General features: G+C 39.5%; 1 protein-coding gene across 1 annotated transcript in view; it reads right to left on the bottom strand.

Moving 5' to 3' along the window:
- Positions 1-24,209, bottom strand: part of AFF2 (ALF transcription elongation factor 2) — a 369,137-nt gene that overhangs the window by 93,912 nt on the left and 251,016 nt on the right. The window contains exons 8-9 of the mRNA XM_063084949.1: positions 16,151-16,247; positions 595-632 (exon numbers count right to left, since the gene is read on the bottom strand). Coding sequence (XP_062941019.1) covers positions 595-632; positions 16,151-16,247 — 135 coding nt within the window. The remainder of the gene's footprint in view (positions 1-594; positions 633-16,150; positions 16,248-24,209) is intronic.

Here is a 24,209-nt window from a genome sequence, read left to right as displayed (position 1 = left end):
GACATACTATATTTAAAAGAGTGCTGTGCGGCTTGTTTATAATTTAAGTATCCCATAAAATGCCTTGGAAATAGCTCTCTGTTAGCTAGAAAAACCTTTAGTTAAATATATGTTTATGAGATTTTCATTAACAGTGTATGGAAGCCGTGATGCCAAGGTGCCAAACCTCCCCATGTGGCTAGAAATCACTTGGCACACTTTCGGCCATTTATGTCTCTGTCATAGGTCCAAGGTTTGCAATTAAAAATGTAATCTTTTTAGCATGTGCAAAACCCAAAGGCTTGAAGTACTATGCATTGAATATGATTATAATAGTATTTGGCAGCTATTCATGGATGGCACATATTAATTTATGTAAACTGGATACAACTTGGGGCATTTCCTCATTAGGGATACAGGGAAAAGTATAAGCTGGTCCCTGCTCATTGAAGGGCTTTTTATTTTTATTTTATTTTTTGTTTGTTTTGGTTTTGTCTTTACATTGCCATGAATGGAGATTAACTCAAAATCCAACGTCTCTCTATGACCTTATATTTTCGCATGTGTGGAGTCCATTAAAATTAACCTTTTCAACTAATAAAAATAATAACTTACTTTACAGGATTATTCTTAGGTTTTGCCTTTTCAACAGCCTGTAAACAGAAGAAAAAATGCAATTAGACAACATTAGCAGGCATAATCTTTGCAACTAGTTACCAAAACAATAAGCAATATAAACACTCTTCAAAACCACAAGGAGCTAACCGAAGAAGGCTGCTGTAGATCAGCTGACTGGAGACTCAGGAAGCAATATTCCTCTCTCAGGGAATGTGGTTACCTGTCCAAGTGCAGCTTTCAAACACAGGTGGCCATTGTCAGGGCTGCTTGGAAGGTTCAATGAGGTCCTCCTCTACCCACCTCTCACTGTAATCTTACCCCATGTGGGCCTTATTGGGTTGTAATGACAGCATGAGGAGAGAGGTGTGGAGGGAATAGTCGTGGACATATCTCATACTTTTAGATTTGTGGTGGGCAGCTGTTGACCCTAGTGCTACTATTGACACCCGGCCACACTTGCACTGTGATAGAAAGGCCAAAGTGCCCATTTCCAAAATCATTTTTATTAGTAGACACCACAAAAGAGCAAGCAATGGCCAAATGCTGAAATCAATTTCCTCCCGTGGAACCTTTAAGAAAATACACACCAAATCATCGAAATGAGGAAATCTCTGGGCCTCTCAGCCTGCGTCGCCTTAGACATGGAGCCTGGTTCCAGTTTATTGCTGAACCCATTGATCTGTGTACAGTCCATTTATCATTCATGAAAAGAGCTAGTGATCTTCACAGTATATTAGAAGAAACAACTCAGATCATCTGTCAACAGCCCTCTTATTTCTGTTTCCCTCTCCACAGGGATTTCATCTCCTTCCATTCTTCTGGAATTAAAATGTTGCTAAGCAACACAGCTGGGGGCACTGATGGCAGAATGGCTACAGTCTATCAAACTGTTTAAGCACCTGGAGGATTTTAGTGATGATTTTTTTTCATATTTCTGCAGCATAATTATGTAATCAGAACCAAACCTGTACTCCCCTAGATGTTTTCAGGCAATAGAAAAAACATTTACTATGGAGAGCATTGAAGCAGCAGTTTGACAACCTCGGGATTGTTCAGACCCTTTAAAAAAGTAACCATTTGGGGACCTTTGTATTTATTAATCCTGAAGATGGTAAGGACTAAGGAGAAGAGAATACTACTGTAAATTAGAATACAGAGGCAACCACTTTTAACAGAGACAATATACAATCTAAAACTGGATTTGACATTCTGGGTGACCAGTGATATTCAGCATACTAAAACCCTCTATGCATATCAACTCAATGCACTTAAAAACAGTCAAAAAATAAATGAAACACTTCCCAAGTTTAGACGTTAGTGTTAGAAATTCAAGTCTTTTTTGTTTGTTAACTTTCAGGTTCTGTTGCTAAATAAATACCCATTAATATTTGGGCACTTTCTTTGGCTGGGTAGGCAAAAATCATTTTCTCACCATCTGTGCCTAAGATTGAATTTTGGCAAGTGCTAGAATAGAATAGGAAGAAGGCTAGGGAATGAGGTAACAGGTGAAAATGAGAAAACAAGAAATATGTGTCTGGCAGGCCTAACTCATCTCTCACACCTATCTAGGATCTGAAAGCCTGTCCCTGTGCAGTCCATGCAGAGGATGCTAACGCCACTCACCTTGCTGATTGTGCCAGGTCCAGATGGACAAAGGCAGAGGCAGATGCTGGTGAGGGGTGGGGGGCTGGCCATCCACCTTTCCTACAGTAGTGGGATCCAGTCTGCACATACATGCACATTTTTTTTAACCACCTTTTCTCCTTCAAGACTGGCTGGTTTGGAATAAGATATGGTTGGTAGTGGGCTGAAGACATGTCACTGTGGAAGTCACATGAATCCACTTTTTTCAGTCCCTTAAAATCCAAACAATTCTGTTCTGGTAGACTTCAGTTATCATAAAGTAATGGGTGCTGTGTTCAAGTGGTTTCCTTTTAAAGCATGCTGGATGTGATAAGATGAGCACGCCACTGGCAGAAGATGGGGAGAGGAGAAATCAAAGTGACATTGCTTCACCTCGCTTTGATTCAGAGGACATGTTTTTTTGAAAATGTCCTCTCTAAAAAAAAATAAAAGAAAATAAAAAGAAAATGTCCTCTCTGCTCTGTGCTTCAGAACTGCCAATTAGACCCAGTTATTTTTCTCTGATCAGGAGGAACATAATCACATTTGAGGCCAGATTCTTTGAAACATATGTCTTTTTATACAGCCATCACAGGAAAATAACTTCATTCAAATTTTTTTTTTTTTTTCTGGGTTGCTTGGGTAGTGGTTGAAAATGTCTATGCTAAGACGGCTTCTTTTATTTGGAAATTAACTCACAATCATTCCGACATCCCAACGGCTCTAGTCAGATGTACTTATGTCATCCTCCTCTGTGCTCATCACCTTGAATCTCTAAATGAAGTGGTGGCAGGGAGCCTTCGCCAGATGAGCCACAGCTCACAATTTGTGTTCTGTGCTTTCACTGCAATTTGACTGTTTCAGGGATGCTATGAGTAATTACTACATTAAGAAACCGAAGAAAAGTTTTCAAGTGAATTATTTGTTTGCATATAATATAAGGTATAAGAATTAATCTACAATCGTATAAGTAGAAAATTCCTCTCTTGAAATGAGGGGGCATAGAAAGACAATCTCAAGTTCCAGATACATGTACAGAAAATGTGAGGCATGCTGTAAAAGGAGACAAATTCAAAGGAAATAGCATAGTGCAATTCACCAAGCAGGAAGACAGTTAAATATTGGGATTACAGCTAATTTTGAGCTTAAAAACATGTATTAAGATAATTTAAACTGATTGGAAAATCGAGGCTAGATAGTTGACAGCCTGTTTGAATTTATAATGTCTATACGCTTTAATGTCTATATGCTTTTAAAAACCTACATTCTCCTTATTTTGAGCCATGTTTCCCTAACATGATACTTATCTCACCACTTGGGAATCTCTAGATGATAAAAGAAATTAAAATGTTAAAGAATATACTCGAATATGGTGTAATAAGAAGTAACAGGCTCTAGTGAAGGGAATGCCTTGCTAGAAGCGTTAAAAACCCAGTTCTAGTCTCAGCTTTGCCACTTATAACATTTGCAAGACTCCAACACCTCTGAGCCTCAGCTTCTAATTTTAAAAATGAAGATAACTGTGCCTGTCCTTTCTACATCAAGGGTGATTGTGAGTAGCCCACACTGATGGCAGTGCTCTGGAAACTGCAGCATGCTATGAAAACGCAGTGCATCCTGACTGTGACTGCTTTCCACACATATGAGCATGCTGACATGGAGATTTTTATTGCCAGATAGTTTATGAGCTTACTTAGTAGTGGCCAGGTTGCATGCAGTACCAAGTCTATGCTGTTATTCCAAAGAAGACTATAGGAACCACTATGTTCTCTCCATATCAGGAGTGGTTCTGGGGTGAATAGAGTGCTTCTGTTTGGAAAATCCTACTCTCAAAAGATGCTGATGTGTTTAGATTCTACTAACTTGCCTATAGCCCCGGAGAAGACAGAACAGTGTCCTATACAGGGACACGGGGCCTCTTCCATGCATCCTCTTGGGGGTCGGTGGTAGTGAGGTCAGGGAATGTGGTGCGGTGGGGCACACTTACATGTGCATACACTCAAATCTCTCCTCTCTCTCTCTCTCTCTCTCTCTCTCTCTGTCTCTGTTTCAATGAAGCCCAGGATAATTCCAGACCTCACTCCATCAGGGGAGCTCTTTACTTTTTCACTAAAATTTGACCCTGAGGACTGAGGATGGGGAAGCCCTGAGGATCCTAGAAAGGTAAGCCACCTCCATGATGTGGCATCTTGAGCAATTATATGCCAGGGAAAAGGCACTTCTCTGATTCCAAGCACTGTTTATGAGCTGATTCCTCTCTCATTACCAGCATTGTGCTGTTCAAGGTATCCTGCTAAGCAGCAAATTTATTTCCTCAGGAGGGACGATGCAGCTAAGGACAGGCTCATAGTTGCTCACTCATTAAATCTATCCTCCTAAAAATAAGAACCATGGCTTTCTTTTATGAAGAGAATCTTTGTGCTGTACTGAAGCTAAATCGACTCAGGGACCATACTGAATTACGTGAACCATATAATGTAGATCTATCACCTAAAACAGGTAGAAAAAAACAAGAAGGAAGGAGAGTGGTGTCTACGAAGTCCTACCCACCATGGCATACATGACATTGTAGTTCCTTAGGGAGAAAATGCTACATATAAGGGACTTAGAAAACTTGCTAGTCATCTTTTATATAATGTTCAAACTTCTTCAAAATTCTTTGGTAACTTAATTCTGTCCCAGTGATTATGTGTCACTAATTGCTATTCTAGTCGAATAGACATATATACTATATTTATAAAAAATGTAGAGAATATTTTGGGGCTTTTAAGAAGTATGCCCTGAATAGTTATATTCAGACTTATAACATTATCCCCTTCCTGAGATTTACAGAAAACAATGCATTATGTTCCCTGTATGTTGAAGTGACTGTCAAAGTGAGCACTTATATGGCCTAGAGATATTGTAGCAGTGGACTCGTTTTACAAGGCTACATATTCAGGTACTTCTTTTTTTCCCCCATTATCAATAATAATGCTGTCAGTCAAGCATAAAGTGTGGTTTTATTAGTATTGCTCCATATGGTTTTTACGTTTCCTGCTTATATGCTTTTCCCTGGCATTCTACTTGTAGGTACATCCACGCTTACTCTCCACAGATTATTTCTTGATAAAAAAGGAAGTCAATCATTTGGATAATTTCAAATAAATGGATACTAGGCAATATGGAAACAAGACAGAAAAACAATTACTAGCATGGGTTTGGTGTTTGTTTTGTTTTGCTTTTTTTTTTCTTTTAACTTTTCACATGATTGTTCTGCAATACACAGCAATACCCTAACCTAGTGGCAAGTAATGGTAAATTACATTGATTGCCTAAGTTCACAAGAGAAACTCCTCTATTAACAAATGAACCTATCATTAGGGTATTCAGATGGTCTAAAATCAATATGTACAGAATTGGTTAAATCAATTAAAGAGACATATACTGAGAGCACTTGCCCAAATATAAAAATGATCTGCTTAATTACAGCATTGAAATAGACTTCACTGGAATGAGCAAAACAGCAAAAGACATTGTATCCTATAGGCTGGGACTTCAGCTGACAGCAAGTACACACACAGCCAGGGTGGCAGATTAAAAGGAGAAAATGCTGCTCAACATTCTGTAACACCTGGATACCTGCCTGAATGTCTGACTTTATATCCAGTTACTGCAGGCTTTAGAAAAATACCACCCACTATTTTTAACCCTCTGGATGTGTGCCTGGAAGCGTGCATGGAAACGTCCTGTATTTGAACCTTGAACCTCTAGGAAACAAAAACATGTTTCCTCTCCTTAGAACGCTGGGCTTCACATGTTTTAATTTGATTCATTTTTTCTATGCATCAATGAAATAGGCCTGTGCTAGACATAATAGACAAAGAAATAGAATTTTGACAGGCAGAGATTGGGGGAAATTTGTTACAGGTGGAGGGAACTGTGTCTTGGATCTAGTAGTCACTTAATAAACATTGACTCTACATAGGTGAATTGGGGATGATTGGACAGTCGGAGAGGCCTGAACACTGTGCTCCACATATGAAGCAGTACCAGAGGACCCTAAGCTCCCTATGGAAGGAAAAAGGGGCCTCCAGAGGAAAAGGTGAGCTGCAGGCGCATGTGCATCTGGATCCAACCTGCAACTGAACATGAGGCTCTTGTTCATGCGCCAAAGAGGAGGGAGTCTGGAGCAGCAATCAGAGGATGAATTTCCCATCCCACTTTCTGGCAGAAGGTTTGTAGGTATCCGCGCCTTCTTACTCTTCCTGCTGTTACCTCGTAGCTTGGTCCTCATACCTGTCACCCAGTCTACGACAGCCACTGCCTACACACACACACACACACACACACACACACACACACACACACACACACACACACACACACACACACACACACACACACACACACACACACACACACACACACACACACACACACACAGAGTTTAGGGCCAAATATAGAAACTGAGTCCACCTCCATTAGATACAAGCTATAGCAAATTTACACATTTTTAGTCTAATGTTCCAAAGACTCCTATGAGAGATTTACTGTGGGAAATGAGGGTTATGTGGCTTGAGTTATTTATTTTTCCTATTACAAGGGCCAGTGTAAGTGGCACTTGGTCACTCTGCTCCTTCAGGGTCTTGAAATTTGAAAATTTCAATTTTCTTTCCTCCAACCAATATTAGCCTTCCTGTCTCTGATGCTAGGGGGGCACACCTCACAAAATGACATGTGTCATTTGGTTGGAGACAATCAATACCTAATACAGAAAAAAAAACAGTAAGAGTATTCTAGTATGTAGTAGGTACTCAATGATGTAAGTATTCCAAAACGTATATGGGAGCAAATACTGATGACATATTTTTATCACTAGCATACTACTGTGTTCAGGCTTTCTGTATCTTTAGAGCACGTTATACACTGAGTGAGAAGGCTACATCCATTTTTATCCATAAACCATATACTAACTGACTGTTTTGTACCTCACTTTCCTTGTTGGCAAAATTATGAATTTGGAGTAAAGACTCTTACAGTCATTTTAAGGTCTAGTATTCTATATTTTAATACACACAGGAGTATTTCATTTACACACACAAACACACACACACACACAATTTAGGGATAAATATGGAAACTGAGTCCACCTCCATTAGCAAAAAACAAGCTTTAGCATATTTATACATTTTTAGTCTAATGTTTCAAAGACTCCTGTGAGATATTTACTGTGTGAAATATGGGTTATGTGGTCCCACGCATTTTGGAAATTTCTGCTTCTTTTATGCCCATCTGCCTGTATTTTGAATGGTTAATCTTGGATTGATAAGTAATCTCAAATTTGGACAGCTCTTCTGTACACTTACAATGCTTATGCTCTTTGCTCTTTATACATAAATAGAAAAGTAAATATGGCTGCTTAAGAATAAGACGGATTATGTTTTCCATTCAGAACAAGATCCTTGGTGTTTGCAGCCTGCCTGGTGGCTTTCCTAGCAGATGGCAGATACCTTGGGGGCAGAGTGGAGCATGCTTGAGCCCTAAACCAAAGCCCCATTAAATTTTTCAATGCCAGCATATAAATGTCAAAATCTTACATTTTCAGTTTTGTAAAGTGTTTTATTACAAAGCTTTTACTAGAGATGTTCATATTGCTCTAGGTATATTCTAGAACCCTGATTAAACTCAAGGCTTGGAAACTTCCAATAAACTTAGGCACACATGGTGCATTTCCCTAGGCATGCTTACTAATGACTCCAAAAGGGAACCTCCAGACTCCAACCATGAATTGGAACCCAAGTTGGGGTAATGAAGGGGCCTTAAAAAAGAACGTGCTTGCCAAACAGGGAGTGGGGTATAAGTGGAGAGAGGGCCAACACTGTCTAGCCACTTCCTGCAGCCCAGGAAGTGACAAGGGCAACACAGTGACACCTTTTCTTTCTGTCACTTCGATTCAAATCTATACTTGTGATCTCCAGCTTTCCAGAGGTGGCTTCTACTCCCAATCCTACCCTCTACTTTTTTTTTTTTTCAGCTGGCCAGTGCAGGGATTGAAGCCTGGACCTTGGTGTTATCAGCACCATGCTCTAACCAACTGGGCTAACTGGCCAGTCCCCACTGCCACCCTCTTTACAAAGCCAGATATGTGCTGTATGCTCTTTGTAGATAAAAAGGCTGTGGTCATCCCTGTCATACGTGAGAATTATCTACTCTGAAATAACAGATCATACCCATTTTTGTTTCCTTTTGGGTCTTGGGGCAAGCAGCACACCCTTTCCAGTGTCTGATTTAGGATCATTGCAAGAAAAGTGTTAAGCTAAGCAAAAGAGCCATTGGCTTTGCAGTCAAAATGCTCGTAGATGGATAATTCATAAAGTGTAGTGGACTTTAGCCAGTATGTGGTCCTTACTGGCCATGTGACAAGGACAATATGCAAAAACACTGTGGCTTTCTGCAAGGCTTTCTATTATATGGAGATTACAAGCCAAAATGTTTGGTACTAAAAGTAGAAGACCTAATTGCAATGAAAAATTCAGCATTCGGGTTTCTAAATAGTCACAGACTTGCCTCAAGCATATTAAAAATCACATCATGCAAGCCCTAAGCAGTTTCTTATTAATCTAGTCTCTATGCTAATACAGCCAAATGGGAAACACAATCTTGGGAATATGAAGGCCAATGTTATTCTATTAACCTTATATGTTATCCTATTTACTTTCCTGTCTTTAATGAATAAATTAAAATGTCCTTTCATTCTCTAATTGCTGGATAGTTTGAGTATGACAATGTATGGATTTTATTCAGCTACATTCAGTAGCCTTAACAGCCCAAACGCTATCATTTTGTGGGGGATTTCACTGAAAGGCAATGACAGATAAACTGTTTACATTAAAAGACTCTATCAAAGTTATTTTGCACCCGGTTTCATCCTAATCCATCTGCTGTTTCTACAGCTCTGACAGGCTGACCTCTCTTGCTGTGTGTGCTGTATTGATGTCATTACGGAAGAGGCCTTCCCCAGGCTTTCTGCTGATAACAAAGTAAATGGAAATGTAGAGAAACCTTGGGGAGGTAACAACTTGTTCAGCATGATGAGGGAGAACTGTGGCTACAAAACAGGAATGATTATAGCAGGGAAGAGTTTCTGTTGTCACAACTAATGTATTCACTACAGCACATCAACTTCAAAAGAGCCAGCTCATAGCAGGAGTAAAATTTATTGCACCTTTTTCATTAGCAAACTTTAAACATAAAAGCAGGCTTTAAATTTAACTTGGCTACTGTTTTGATAGTTCAATGCGTTTTCCAGGTGTAAAGAACACATCCCAATGCTGCCAAAATATTCAGGTTTTCAGCTGTGATGTAATTCATTTCATTTGCAATTATCAAATAGCAAAGTAGCCAGTAAATTGGCCCAACAACAGGAACAACAAACAAAAACTTGGATCACATATAAGACCAAAATCAAGTATATGGATTAGAAGCAAGCTTTTTTTGTGAAAGGTAATTAGAGATCTACAGATAAAAAATAAAGTTATGAAGTTGAGGAGAAGAGCTAAGAAGACAATCTATTTCCTGTAAATGGTAATAAGGTCTTGGTGCAGCTATGGTACTAACATGCAGTTAAAAAGTCCACACATCTCCAGTAACATGTTTTCAATGAAGCGCACATTTCAAAGAGCACCAGGGCAATCCTTAGGCAGAAGAAGAAAGACGATTAAGTTAAATAAAATGGGGTATACTGTAACTACTTACAATAATGTACTCAGACATAACACATTAGAATGCCTTTGTGCTCAAAGAAAATTTGAATCATTCAACTCTGCTTTTAAAGCATCAACATACCACTCCAAGCTTTATTTGCAGTCCTTTAGCTGAGCCTGGTCACTAATTGAACATTTCCAGTCAGATTCAATGTTTTCTGAACTTTGAACTGGACTAATTGAAGTCATCTAAGGTTTCAGTATAATTCACATTAAGAAGAAGATGGTATTAATATTAAAATGCCCTTAAGGCAGTTTCTAACAATAGCTATGTCTTTTAGTACCTTTATATTTCTAATGTCTGCTGCTTCTAATGCCAATCTAAGTGGATTGGGGCATTAGAGAGCCATGCCCAGATCTAACTGGGCTTTAGAACCCAGGCATCGCAAACCATCCTGCCACAGAGTATAATGGTCTACATGCCTAGGGCTGTATGAATCAAACATCATCATATCATCCAATGAAACATTAAGCAGCTGTTTACATGATTCTATGAATATGTGCTGGAGGGAGTCCTGGAGTTTGGCCACCACACATTCTAGAAACCTTTGGAATATGACAAATTGCAGATAGCTTCAAACTTTAAAGACAGCAATTTTAATAAACCTGTCAGTACAATTTCTTTGTTAAAAAAACATTTGAGACTGATTAGTCTGCTTATATCGAAAGAAAAGCACAAGGTCTATATCGTTAGATCTTTTATTGAACTGCAAGCACAGCATCAATAACTGCTTCTCAGCTGTAAATGAAAATTGATTCCAGGTTTAACTCCCCACTTTCAGGGGTTCCTTTAATCCCAAAAAATATAAGAAAAAAAAAAATTGACAAAAAGGAAAAGCGAAGGTTCAGTGGTATTAGGTGGGGACATGCAGAGAAAACAATACCTCCCCACTCCCAAGAAGCCTGTCCTAGGATCAGGCCACTTCTGAGCCAAACCCCAGTGGACTCATCACTCTCTGCCCTGGATGACTGGCTTGAAAATGGCAATTCAATAAGTGTTGCATGGGGAAGGCCAGGGTTGGATTCTAGATCTATGACACCAACAGCAGCAGCTGCAAATTAAAAATGCAGTCAGCTGGGTGAGGTACATCAAGTTGCCCCCATGTCACAACCATGTCATTGATATCCAACTTAAAAAAAAAAAAAAAAAGAATACATTGCAACATGTATGTTTATGCAGACACTTTTAAGTACAAAGCATTGTGGCCAATTCCAACACTATTCTGGAATTTCGGAGTGTACAATGTCAACTTCAAGTGATTATTTATTTGCCATTCAGGGATAGCTTCTTAGAGATGACCAAGGTGAGTACAGCATCACAGCAGAGGCTTTAATCCTTTCTCCAGGGCAGAGCAGGCTCTCAGAAAGAGAAGGTAAGAACCGCAATGAAAGGGTATGACTCAAATCTCTACCTTTGTCAATCCTTTGAGAAAAACTTTGAGACACGTAATTTCCTGGAGAATTTGGTGCAGTGTGTTTGGCAATCTGACCCTCTTTCCTTGGACCTCTGGTTTAAAAGTTGTCAAGGCTCAGAGGGGAGTTAAGGTCATTCATATCTGATGAATGTCTTTGTGGGCTAGTTAGGACAATCTATCCAACTCCTAGTTGATCCCTATGGACACCATGGCCAAAATGAAAGGCAAATGTTTGTCCCTATGGATCCCAAAGAGGGGGCTTCCAGCTAACATTGAAAAAGGCCACAAGAAAGAATAACCACCTATCTGTGTAGTAGTCATGGGTTTCAAAGCATTTTCTTGCATCCTATCTTCATTTGATCTTCACCGTTCTCCAATTAGTTAGACAAGACTAGTTTATCCTAGTTTAGTGATGAGAGATCTGAGACTTAGAGATGCTATGTGACTTGCCCAATGTGATGCAGTTAGCATGTGAGAGCTGGGATTGAAGCCCAGGCTTTTCTAATCCAAAAACCATGCTCTTAATGACTACACTTACAACCCCTTACGACCAGGCATACACACAGCTAACACATGTTAGAATAAGACAGAACCTTTTCATTAAATTTGCCACATACAGGCTGTTTTCCAGCTAGATAATTCAGCAGCTCTCTTGAACATCTCATTCCTTTCAAGAATAGGGGAAGTAATATATGTAGCATTTCAAAGAATATAAGACTTTTTAGATAGTTATTATTAGTAGTAACAATGATGAGGATTATCATGTAAAGTGGTTAGTCCTTGTCATGTGCTAAGCATAGTGTCAAGTACTTTTGTCTGTACTGATTCACCTAATCACTGAATTCCCACCATGATCCAATGAGGTAGGTGCTATTGTTTCCTCTATTTTATAGACACTTAGGTATTTTGCCCAATGTCACCCAGTTTGAAAGTGGCAGAGTTAAGATTTAAACCCATGTCTGTCCGACTACAGAGCTATACACTCACTTGCTCCCCTACACCATCCCAGGATTTCCACACCACCTTAGAACACAGCATGGGCATGTCTGCTTCCCCAACAGTCCCAACCAAGATAGCAAAATGCAGTGGGGGATGTGGAGAAAGCACACAATGTCTTCCCAAATATTATTAGGGTACCATCACTATCGCTTCTTCATTGTAATCATGTGTATATGTGATTGTGCATCTCTGACTTTAAAGAGCCATTAGAAGGTAAATTCTCATGACCCCGAGTCTCCATGGCTGACCGTGTGGCATCCTTAGTGTGTATATTATAATTCTTCCATCTCGGCCTCATTCTCCATTTTCTCATTTGAGGAAATCACACTTTGAATTAAAACACTTTCCAGTTGCTCTGTTGGTGTTAGTGCACAGGCCCTGTCAGCTGCTTGGCATGGCTAATGCTAGAAGGTGGAAGATGGCAGCGGTGGACAGGAAAATGAGAGCTTGTTCTGATTATAAGGTACTCGGTCCCAAAATGCCAAATTGGAAACTGACATGTCTTGATCTTGATCCTCTGTTTCATTTCCACATGTGCATCTGAAATGCATTCTCTTGAGATTCTTTATGCTCCAAACCATAGCAGAAGGTATTGAGACCTTTTTGGAAAAGGTTGGTGTATACTCATTAAACCTAGATAATTCAAGTTTCCACACATGAGTCTGAGGGCCATGATTATGGATGAGAGGATTTGGGGATGTCTCCAGAAAGCAAATGGCCATTTTATTGGAATATGTTTGCATGAACGCAGCCACTGCATTCTGAGAAAGTTTCCGACTATAATGTTGGCTCAAACCAATGGTGTGGTCTGGCTCCTTGAGCACATCATTTAATGAACCAATGCATTTGTTTGCACACTTTCCCCCTAATCATTCTGCCACAAGTAGAATGATTTTAAAATTCTGTTGCTCAGACAGGAGACCCAAACCTAGCTTGAAGGTTTGCTGTGAGGTTTGAATGAGCACCTAACTTGTGCCTGGCACAGAGCAAGGGTGGCTCCAAAAATGGAAGTCTCTGTACTCCTCCTCCTGATGTTGCTAGAGCTATGATTGTCCCAATTACAAGATGAGGGAATAGTATTGTATTATCTACATAGCACCATGTTCTCTAAAAGAAAATGATTTTGGCGATTCCTCAATAAGTTAAACAGAATTACCATATGACCCAGCAATTCTACTTCTAGATATCTACCCACCCAAAATTGAAAACATATGTCGCTGCAAAAGCTTGTACACAAATTTCACAGCATCACTATTGGCAATAGCCAAAAGGTGGAAACAACCAAAATGTCCATCAATTGATGAATGGATAATCATTCAAAAAATGTGATCTAGCCATACAATGGAATATTATTCAGCCATAAAACAGAATGAAGTACTGATATATGCTGCAACAAGGAGGAACCTAGAAAACATTACGGAAAGTTATATTTGAACATGAATTTTAGGCCTCATAAAGCTAGAGCTCACCAAACACTGCTATCATTATTGCTGCTAGTACTGCACAAGCATTCTCACCTGGTCTCTAGCCTTAAATTCCTGTTAACCAGTCCTCGAACTCTATAAGCAGGGTTGATTTGCAAATGTTTGTAAGCTTGTGCCCACTTCTTCCTTCCTCAACTCAACTATGAGGATTATGTTGGCATTTTGCTTTGCCTTAGATCCCCAGTTCAATCTCCTCATCAAATTGTAAGTGAGAACCTATGCTTTGTTGAGGAATGCATGACTGGTATAATGACATCATATCATGGAAAGGTTCCAAGTCACCAATCCTCATCATCAGAGGGTCTCGGCATTTATACCAAGTCAGCATATAGATCCTAAAATTCCAGATAATTTGGACCAACAGATCCGATGCCATTTTATAAAATAAATACAGAAAATAACAATTTGATAAGCTAAAAAGCAGACTGCATTTATGTAGTCACACAAAGAGGAAGTCAATGTGGGAAATCTTCATACATTTCATACAGGTTTTGATATTCAATGCTGTATCCCACAGATATGTACAATCAATTGTTTCAGTAAAAAAAGAAGGAAAACAATGTGCAAAATCTAATTTCACTTATTGTTGAACTCTTCAAACATTTTCATTAAAAAGTAACATGGCATCTGTCAGAATCAATGAGCTAGAATTTCTTGTTTTGTTTTCATTTTATTTACAAATATGATGCTCTTGTCCTTGGCAAAATGCAGAAAGCAGAAACGTGTGCGTTTTACATTTGCTATGAAGCCCATGCCTCAAGTAGGAGGGGGACTGCTTGCATTTAGTAAATGTACAGAACGCACCTGGAAAACAATTGTGACATTGGCTTAAGCCAGCACAGTGTAGTCTGTACTCCCCCGGGCTTGTTCTTGATAAAGCATCCAACTTGCAAAGATGCAACTTTTTACATAGTATTAAAAATGCAAATACAATAAAATGGAAAAGTAAAGGAGAGGAAAAAATTGGCCACATAATAATGAAGTTGGGTTCGATTTTAAAAGTACAGTTAGTTGACTCTTCAACAACAAAGGTTTGAACTGAATGGGTCCACCTCTATGCTGATCTTTTTCAGTAAATGTACTAGAAAAGTTTTGTCATGAATCTATGACATACCTAACCAAATAGTTAAGCAGACTACCAACAGTAGGCTATTAGTACTTACAAAGTTAAGTACTTAACAGTTACTTACGTAGTAGTTAAGTAGTTAAGTTTTGGGGGATTCCAAAAGTTACACACAGACTTTCCAAGGGCCCTAAAGCCTGTCGTTCTTCAAGGGTCAACCACATAATGAATGGTAAGAGTGCTAGTGTGGTAAACAACTGTAGAGAAGAATGGAGTAGGTGAGCCTTGAGAGTTTTTCCAAAGCGTTTCTTTGTAGGCTCCTCCTCACAAAATATTCACTGAATATAAAATTTCATATTTATTAACTATCTTGAAATATCAGTGCCTGAGCAATCCTCAAAATGGTCTGTTTCAGTTTTATAACTTAGTATATTCACTGTAGGAAGTTCTTGGTCAGGTATTGGCTTTAATAAAAATGCAGTTCTTCTGTATTCCTAATTTGAGGTTATAAGCAGGCCCTGAAGAACCCCGTATTCGAGACAGTTCTCTCTCACAGAAAATGCTCACACACCACACTGCTGTTCTCATGAGTCATCAGTGATACATGGCCTTTTCAAATCAAAATTCCAGTCTCATCGGAAATGCTGAAAACACACATATCTGCCATCTCATTTGGGAGTAATCTAGTGTAAATACTTACAATGCAGAATGGAAGAAGACAGGGGCAGCAGCGTTTTTGCCAACTGCCATTTGCATGTAAGCCACAAGATGTTGGGTGCTGATTCTCAGCTGCATCCTGAAGTGATGCATTTGGAAAAGGTGAAGGGAGCAGTCATATTTACACCTAAATTAATGAGTGTGGGCTCTAAGCCTCACATTGGAGTCACCAAAGGAGAGTTATCCCTCACCCAAGATAGCAAGTAGTCCAAAGGAGGGGAAGACAATCTCTATTACTTATAGATGGCCAGTGTTTGTGTGTGGAAAGTAGACAGAGGTAGCAGGAGGTGAAAGCAGTTTTAAGGAGCTTGGCGTCTCCTTACTGTAGCTTTAATGAAAGCATGAGCTGATTCGACTTGTTCCAGAACACTATGCACATCTTTGCTTCTTTTCCTCTCTCCAAAACCCAGAGACAAAGCAGGGGGGAAGCATGTGAATATCAAAGCCATTCCAGTTCCTTTTGCTCCATCCCTTTATGCCCATAACCAAGCCCTAAGCTCCTCTTACCTGGTAGAGCTCAGTGGCAGTGCAGTGAGTGGTCAAGGTCTTCACAGGCTCAAGGTCATCTTCATCACTGCTCAGCTTCAGGTCATCCTCAAGCATCCTACAAAGGAACCGGAGTGGCCTTTGAGTTAGAAAATGTCTTTTTAAAATCATCCTCAGATACATCTTGCAACAAGGATAAAATAATGGAGCTACAATCTGACAGGTGCAATTCTGTCAAAGGTACAGAAGGAACCAAGATTCTTTCAGCTAATTAGATATTTGAGCTCTTATTTTTATTTCATACCCTCCACACATCTTCCCTCTCTACCTTCCCCTAAATCAACGGGGAAAAAGTCTATTTCAGCATCTCCAGTGATGACTAGAGTCTATACATTTTTACTGCTAAAAGTGCAATAAATGTACAGATCAGTCACTGTGGAGGTGGGTCATGGTATTGGATCTCTACAGGACAAGGAGCTCTGAGTCTCTCATGAAAGAATAGGGGCATGATAACAGCCCCTACCTCTAGATGCTGTTGTAGAAGCCTGCTGGGGCTCTCTGGATGACAGGGTTGAAAGGTCCAATGAACTTCCACTGCCTTTCCATGCCCTCTGCTGCTGGGTAGCTCAGTGGCCACAAAAGAGCTGGGCGAGAAATGGCTAGTCATTAACCTATTGATAGGTGACCCATCTTTTCCTGTAAAATTTGATCCAAGAGATATGAGCCCATGATGTGCATAAGAAATATTTCTCTCCTAAGGCAAGGTACCTGAAAAATAAGAGTGGTCTAGATTTTGGTGATAAACTAGCACTTTCAAAATTATTTATGGAGCACACAGAGCCTTCTGTTTCTACAGGGGTATTAATTCCAGTGTCATCCTCTCTATCTCCAAGTTTGAGCTGCAGAAGGAAGAGTAGATTGTTATCTTCAAATTCCACTTATACAGTCTTCAAAGACCGGTTGGCGTTTGTATTTTTATTTGTTAAATACAACTTTAGACCTCACTGCCAGGTTTCAAGTGGGGGCAGTGTCAGCCTCTCTGGACCAATGACCATTTCCCAGCATGCTCTGCTCTTTTATTCTTCTCAGCTCAGCATCAGGCTCAGCATCAGGCTCAGCTCCCAGACTAGAATTCCCTTCCTCAACTCTGTAAATACTATTTCTGTTACATAGCTCAGTCAGACCCCACATCCTCCACAAAAGCTTTCTAGAAAGAACCTCCAGCTCTGACTGGATCACAGCACTGCTTTCTACTGAGTCTCTCCCCCACCTTCCCAGAAACAGTAGAGTCTACTAGCCTCATTTTGCTGATGAGGAAGGAAAGGATCAGAGAGGTGAACTGCTTTGCTCAAAGTCACACAGCTAGTTAGTGCCAGAGACAGTCCTAAAATTCCCATTTCTGGATTTCCACCTGTGTGCTTCTTCCAGAAGGGAAGCCAGAAGTGAAAAGGCAACTTCTAATTTGATAAATAGGGAGAAACATTATTTTAGAAGTTATGTTCAAATGTTAAAAAGAGATTCAGATCAGAGTGGGTATCCCATAAGTCTCCAAAGAAAGCACAGCTCCTCTACTTTTATGCTTAACCGCATAAGAACAGGGTGTGTTCACTGAGGTCTGAAAACCAAAGACTAATATAAAGGATGATTGGTGGGAAGGACAACTGTTAGAGTTGGTTTCAGATAAACTAAATTTGCAGGATTTCTGACTGTCCTTCCTTCAAGAGACTAATGGATGTTTTGAAGATCTTAGAGAAGGAGAAAATAATGTACCTTGGTATTTCTTTTGCAGTTGCAGGCTTATGACTCTGAACGAATAATTATTTACAACACATCATGGGAAATGAAGACTGTATCATTCTCATAAGCCATGGAACTCAAACATTTAAAAACTACCTATGCTTGTCATTATAAAAGGCTTCATTTTTCATGTATATGTATGTATTGCAATATATGTAAGGATGTCTTTGTGTTAATTTACATTTAAATGTTCAGCAAAATAAATGATAAATCATTCCCACATTTCAAGGGTCTATTTTCTGTGTCAGAGAAAATGATAAGTATCTGACCAGCAGCACAAATTTTGGTCCTCACAATGACCCTACAAAAGAGGTGCTGCTATTAGCCCCACTTTCCAGATGGTGACTTTGAGGATTAGAGAGGTTCAGTAACTTGCTCATAACCACTTAGCTAAAAACCGTGGAGGCAAACATGGAACCCAGATCATCTCCAGCCAGAACTTGGGAGTATATAATGTTTTTCTAGAGAGTATAACTTGTAAAGCATCTTATATTAAATAAAATTAACAGCAACAACAAAAAAACCCACAAAACAGATTAAGATGGAGTCAAGACCTCTGGATTCAACTGCTGGCTAATCGTAAACACTGATATCTTGGATAAATCATTCACCAGCTCATCTGTGAGCCTCATCTGTGTCCCTCATCGGTTCAATGAGGTAATACTTTGGCTTTCTCACTGGATGATGGTGGTGAGCACAGTAGGAGCTAATGCATATGAAAGTGTTTTATGGAAGCAGAAAATTAATGCAGGGAATCGTCAGTTGGGAAAGACATCATCTCAGTTACAAATAATGGACTCCATTAATACTATTATCAAGTAATCACAAGTTAAGGCTTCCATGTGCCTTTGCTCTTCTCATTTTAATTTGCTGATCTATCTGAAGGTAAGCCATGGTGACTCAGAAACTCTCTCATGACATCTCAAGACCAGATCTAGAAATGAGATTGTGGTCTTCAGGTTATCTCCTTCAGATAGAACTAGTACATTCAGAGCCAGAGCATGGAGGCTTGAACTCAGTAGTTATTTTACTCTCCCATCAACTCTATACAATTTTAACATGGAAAGGAAATGCTCTCCAATGTACAATTCTGGAAATAGACAGCCGATCTACATAGAAGTTGACATTAAACAATCCCTCACGCAACAAGCTTGGTATGGATTTAGATGTTAATAAAGGACAATTTGATGCATATATTCAAGTCCTGGTAAACACAAGTCAAGGAAGTAACTAGGAAGGCAAACTACCATTAGTTATCTCTGGAGGTGTTAGGTATTCATTTCATTCCACTCCTTCCCTGACCTATTAAGCTTTATTATTGAATATGCATGTAGTTGTTTGCATGTTCATCCTTGGATAATGCTGAACATTACTCTAGAGAAAGCATAGGATTATGAAAGATTTTAGATTTAATTACTGTAGCAGCACCATGCACACCCATTGCAGTTAAGGACATCTCAGCAGAAAAATGGTAATCTCTTTTCAAGAGGTTATAATTCCATAGACAAATTCACCACACAACGGATATCCCAAAATGTGAATAAAGCATGTTCCTATCAATGTATGTCTGCGTATGTAATCTTAAGAAAACAACAAAAATTGTTCTTCAATTTTTTAATTAGATGAAAGCAGAACCAAGTAGACCTCCTTAGTGATGTCACATGTTTGTTCAAAGTCTAGTAGTACACAATATCTATTCCTGTTTTTATTATCCCCCTTTTTAAATATTACTATGACTTATGATTTCTATAGTATTAAGAAGTAGAACAGTCCATAAAACTGTGTCCAAAAGAACAAGTCCTTGCCCTGAGGAAACAATCCTATAAAAGCTTAAATAATGAAATTTGGGGCAGATGAGATAGAATGAACCAGAAGACGACTGAGGAGGCATTAGAGAATGGAGGGGAAGTTGTGTCAGGATCTTCTCTGTTGGTTAATCGCTGGGTCTCAAGCTGAACCTCATGTCCTCCAAGGGATCTTTCACTGGAACATTCTAGGACACTCTGATGTGACAGGCCCCATGCAAATTATAACTATAAAATTGTAAGACTACTCTCCACAAGCTTTGCCAATTTACGTAATGGAATGTTTAGATGATTTTGAAAAGGAAGAAATAGAGTGTTTGAAACATCATTATAGAAGTTTCTATAGAAATGAAACCCTTGATTGAGGCAGCATGGGCTTAAGAATGAGGGCCTGAGAGCCAAACAGACCTGAGTTCAAATATAGGAATTAATAATGGGTTTGCTTTCTTGATCTAGTTAATATAACTCCTTGAATCTCAATTTTCTCACATGCTAAAATGGGAAATAATAACAGCTACTTTAGAGAACTTTTAGAAGGATTAGAAAAAAAAGTTTATAGAAATTGCTTAGGAGTCAATAGTTAGCTATTATTTTCATCCTGGTTATCATTGCTATTGTTATTACTATCATCTGAGAAATGATGATGCTGGAGAGATTGGAAGAATTTTAGAAAGCTCTGGTGGTTTCTCATAGACCAACAGAGGTATCAACCACCAAGCATCATTGGAAGACCTTGACTAGACGATACGAGGTTCAAAGACCCTTAAAGAGTTTGGAAAGGTTCAGGGCTTACATTTACTTTACTGGAAATGTCCCAAACCCATCAGGGTTGTTTCATTTTTCCTGAGATCCTCGCAGAGTGCTTAAGATTCCCTGGAGATTTGAAAGCCAGTTGCAAGAGGAAACACCCAGACAGTTCCAAGTAAGAATTTGAATAAATAAATAAATAAATAAATAAAATAGAGTGGCTCTGATGTCCTGATCCTTATACCTGTGGTGCTATCTGCAGATCCAGAGAAATAAGCCAAGGATGGCCCCCACTGGAAGTTGTGCTCCCTTTGCACCTTGTCTTTGGGCCTGCCACTCTCACAAGACACTTTCAACAGACACTTGGCTCTAACCTTTGTATGTAACGCTGGGCTTACTAGGCTGTCAGTTGATCCAGAATCGTTGCACAGAACCAACTGTCAGGACCCTGAGCTCTTAGGACTTGCGAACCTACACAGGGCCTCTTTGTGAAATACAAAATGGTATTCTCTAGGCAGACAACACCACTTGATTCTGGCTAAATTCCAACTTCCAGATGTCTCCAGTGCTAGCTGCAATGTTGATGACTGATATTCAGATGTACCCTCGCTCTTACAGTTGGAAGTGACTATACTTGCTCTCTATTTCTCTGTGTCACCTAGTCACCTACTGGTAATATCTACAACATCCTCGACATATTGCCATATAGCCTTTGTTTGATCGGTAGCTGGCAATACCCTTCCAATGTTCAGTGCTTTTAATTGTTTGAAAATTCTGCCGGTTGCGTGTTTCCACATGCTTTCCTGTACCTTCTACCTGGTAACCTGAGTCTTGTTCTCTATAGTCCACTCTTGGAGACTGGACTTGAAATAGTGTTGGAGATAGAACCAGTGCACGAGAGGGAGGAGGCTGTTTCACTCAAGTTTTAGGCTCTCAACAAAAATGAAGAACCATATTCTCTGGCCCAACTATTTTGAGGTCTTCTGGTTACTAGCTTAAATTATCATTGTCTGATAATTACCAGAGCTGATGGCAATCAGAGTAACTTTCTGATGGAGCCAAATGAATAACACAGCTGAACATGGCAGTGATAACACAGCCCAGAGAGGCTTGGGGATGCCTGAGGACTTGTACCTTCTCATCAGACAGAGTTTCACTACCCTCATCTAGAAAAGTAACTTGGCTCTCTTGACTCCTTAAAAGGGCACTTCCTCTTCATAAAGTTAAGCTGGAAGGAATGAAACATGACCCATTTAGAATTACTCAGGGAAGTATATATTTTCCTAGCCGGTGCTTTGTAGTCTCTGTAGCACTGAATCATTGGTTGGTAGTAAGGCAGGGGATAAGGAAGAGGTGGTGATATATTTCGGGGCATTCATTCTATTTCCCTGAGGTAAGGGTGCTCAGGCTTTTTTCTTGAAATGAGCTGCATTTAATTTTACCAAGATTTTAACTTAAAAGCTTGTGATTCAATGACCACCTCACTGGGAATCCTGGAAAATTCCAGTCTGAGGGCTGTGGCAGTGACAACCAGTTTGAAAATCTGTACTATATTCTATACAGACAAATCTCCAAGATCTATCAGTTGGAGCCCCCTGATGCCACCCCGTGGATCCATAGCCTGGCTCTAAACTAGATCCTACATCCTGTCCTGGGCATGGGGACCAGGGAAGGAGTGTCTTCTGTAGCTGATGGTCTTCTAGGGATTTCAGTAAATAGACATTGCAGAAGATCAAGTTGTTTCCTTGGTACGAGAACTAGTGGTTCCCTTATGGACCATCTAGTCCAGGGTCGGCAAACTGAAACCCTCAGCAAAAAGCAGTGCTCCTCCTGTCTCTGTATTGCCTATGAGTTAAGAACAGTTTTCACATTTAAATGGTCAAAAAATCAGAAGAATAATATTTCATGATACATGAAAATTATATGGAACTCATATTCCATTACCCATAATTAAATTTTTATTGGGACACAGCCACTCCCATTCATTATGTATCAGCTATGGCTGCTTTTGAGCTACCGTGGCCAGGTTGAGTAGTTGCAACAGAGGCCAAAGCCTAAATTATTTATTATCAGGGTCTTTACAGAAAAAAAGTTTGCGAACCCTTACTCTAAGCCAATGATTTTTAAGCTCTTAAACTCAAAAATCTTTTCCTGGGCCATATGGAATCTTATAAGAAACTCCAAATAAAAAATAGATTAAAATAGTGCTGGCTTTGGAGAGCCCTGGGGACTAGAGGAGCATAGCACGAAAACAGCTTATCTAGTAAAGTCTCCTCATTTTATGGAAATAATTGTGACTCCGTGGCTATTGCATAGGATTTAGCCAGAGAACCTGAGCTTAAGAAACTTAACCTGTCTGAACCCCAGTTTACCCTTCCGTCCAATGGGAATAAAAATAATATCTATCTTAGAGATTCAGTAAATACTGAAGAGTCTGTTTGGCCAGGCTGTTGAGTGCATAAAAAGCATTAGAAGGAAAAAAGAAGAGTAACTATCCTTTCTCTAGGCATATATGTGGTACATATGGATTTATATCTATATTGTATACAAAACAGAAGATAATAGTGTGAACCCTGATCTATATGACTATTAAGTTATATTAAACTGCCACCTCTACAACCTTGCACTTCCTCAGAATTGATCACATAAATTCAGTACAATACCAATTTTCTGTTCCACAGTCACTATTTTTAATTTGATTTTCATTTTCTCAGTATATTTCGCTCTGTTATGTATTTTTCTCCCATTGTGGCACCTTAAGTTATCATGCAAATGACAAACTGCCTAATAGAATTCAGATGGCTTTCAAGAGTACATTACAGACACCAAAACACTATTGTATCATTTTTCAGGGATGTGTGTGTGTGAAAACATCTAAAGGTAGATTTCCCCAGAGAAGACCATAACCCAGAGGACCAACCTGGACCTAAAAACAAATTCTGACATAATACCAAAGGGGAAAATAGAATCTTTTGTCTTAAAAAAAATCCCAAGTATGGATCTCGATAGCTGATGTTCTACTCTTCAGGAGTGTTTAAGTCATCTTGAAAGAATTTCCTTTGAGTCATACTAGGCAAAAGTCACCCAAGTAGAGTAGTGGGGATTCATTCAAGACCATTTACTGGGCCTGGTGTTTGTGGGTGAGATTGCTGGAAGTAATGAACATAGATTGGTCAGAAGAAGAAGGCAGCAAGGAAACCAGTTAGGCCGCCACTGTAGTAGTCCAGGTAACAGAGGGTGGTAGCCTGGGTCCTCTATACTGAATGTCTCCTCATTCTCATGAGGCTCAGACACCTGTGATAGGACCTTTGCTACCAGGCATAGGAATGTCTTTAATACATAGCCTTTCTCTTTGCAGACAGACCCAGTTAACTCCAGTCTCAATTGATATAGAAAGACAGATTTCTTGCCAAGAAGCTTTCCTTTTGGGGTTGTACCTCTCGGCCTTCTTTCAGTTCTTAGAGTAACCACAGCTGATTAGAGAGAAGAAACCCCTGTGGTTACCGTCAAAGTACCTCACAGTCACAGAGGGCCCTTTGTTGCCCATCTCTCCACATTAGCTCCTAATTGTTAAAGGATTAAGCAAAGAAATTTACGGAGCTGGTCCATCCCATTAATCTCCATCTAAGGAAACTCTTCAAAACAACTGAAATATTAAGTTGCTGTTAAGCACACTACAACTCGTGCCTGCTGAAAGCCATTGTGCATTACATTAAACTCAGTGTGCGCAA

This window comes from Cynocephalus volans, chromosome X, assembly GCF_027409185.1.
Source record: "Cynocephalus volans isolate mCynVol1 chromosome X, mCynVol1.pri, whole genome shotgun sequence".
Taxonomy (NCBI): domain Eukaryota; kingdom Metazoa; phylum Chordata; class Mammalia; order Dermoptera; family Cynocephalidae; genus Cynocephalus; species Cynocephalus volans.
The sequence above is the reverse complement of the archived record's forward strand: the minus strand, read 5'-3'. Positions and strand labels throughout refer to the sequence as shown.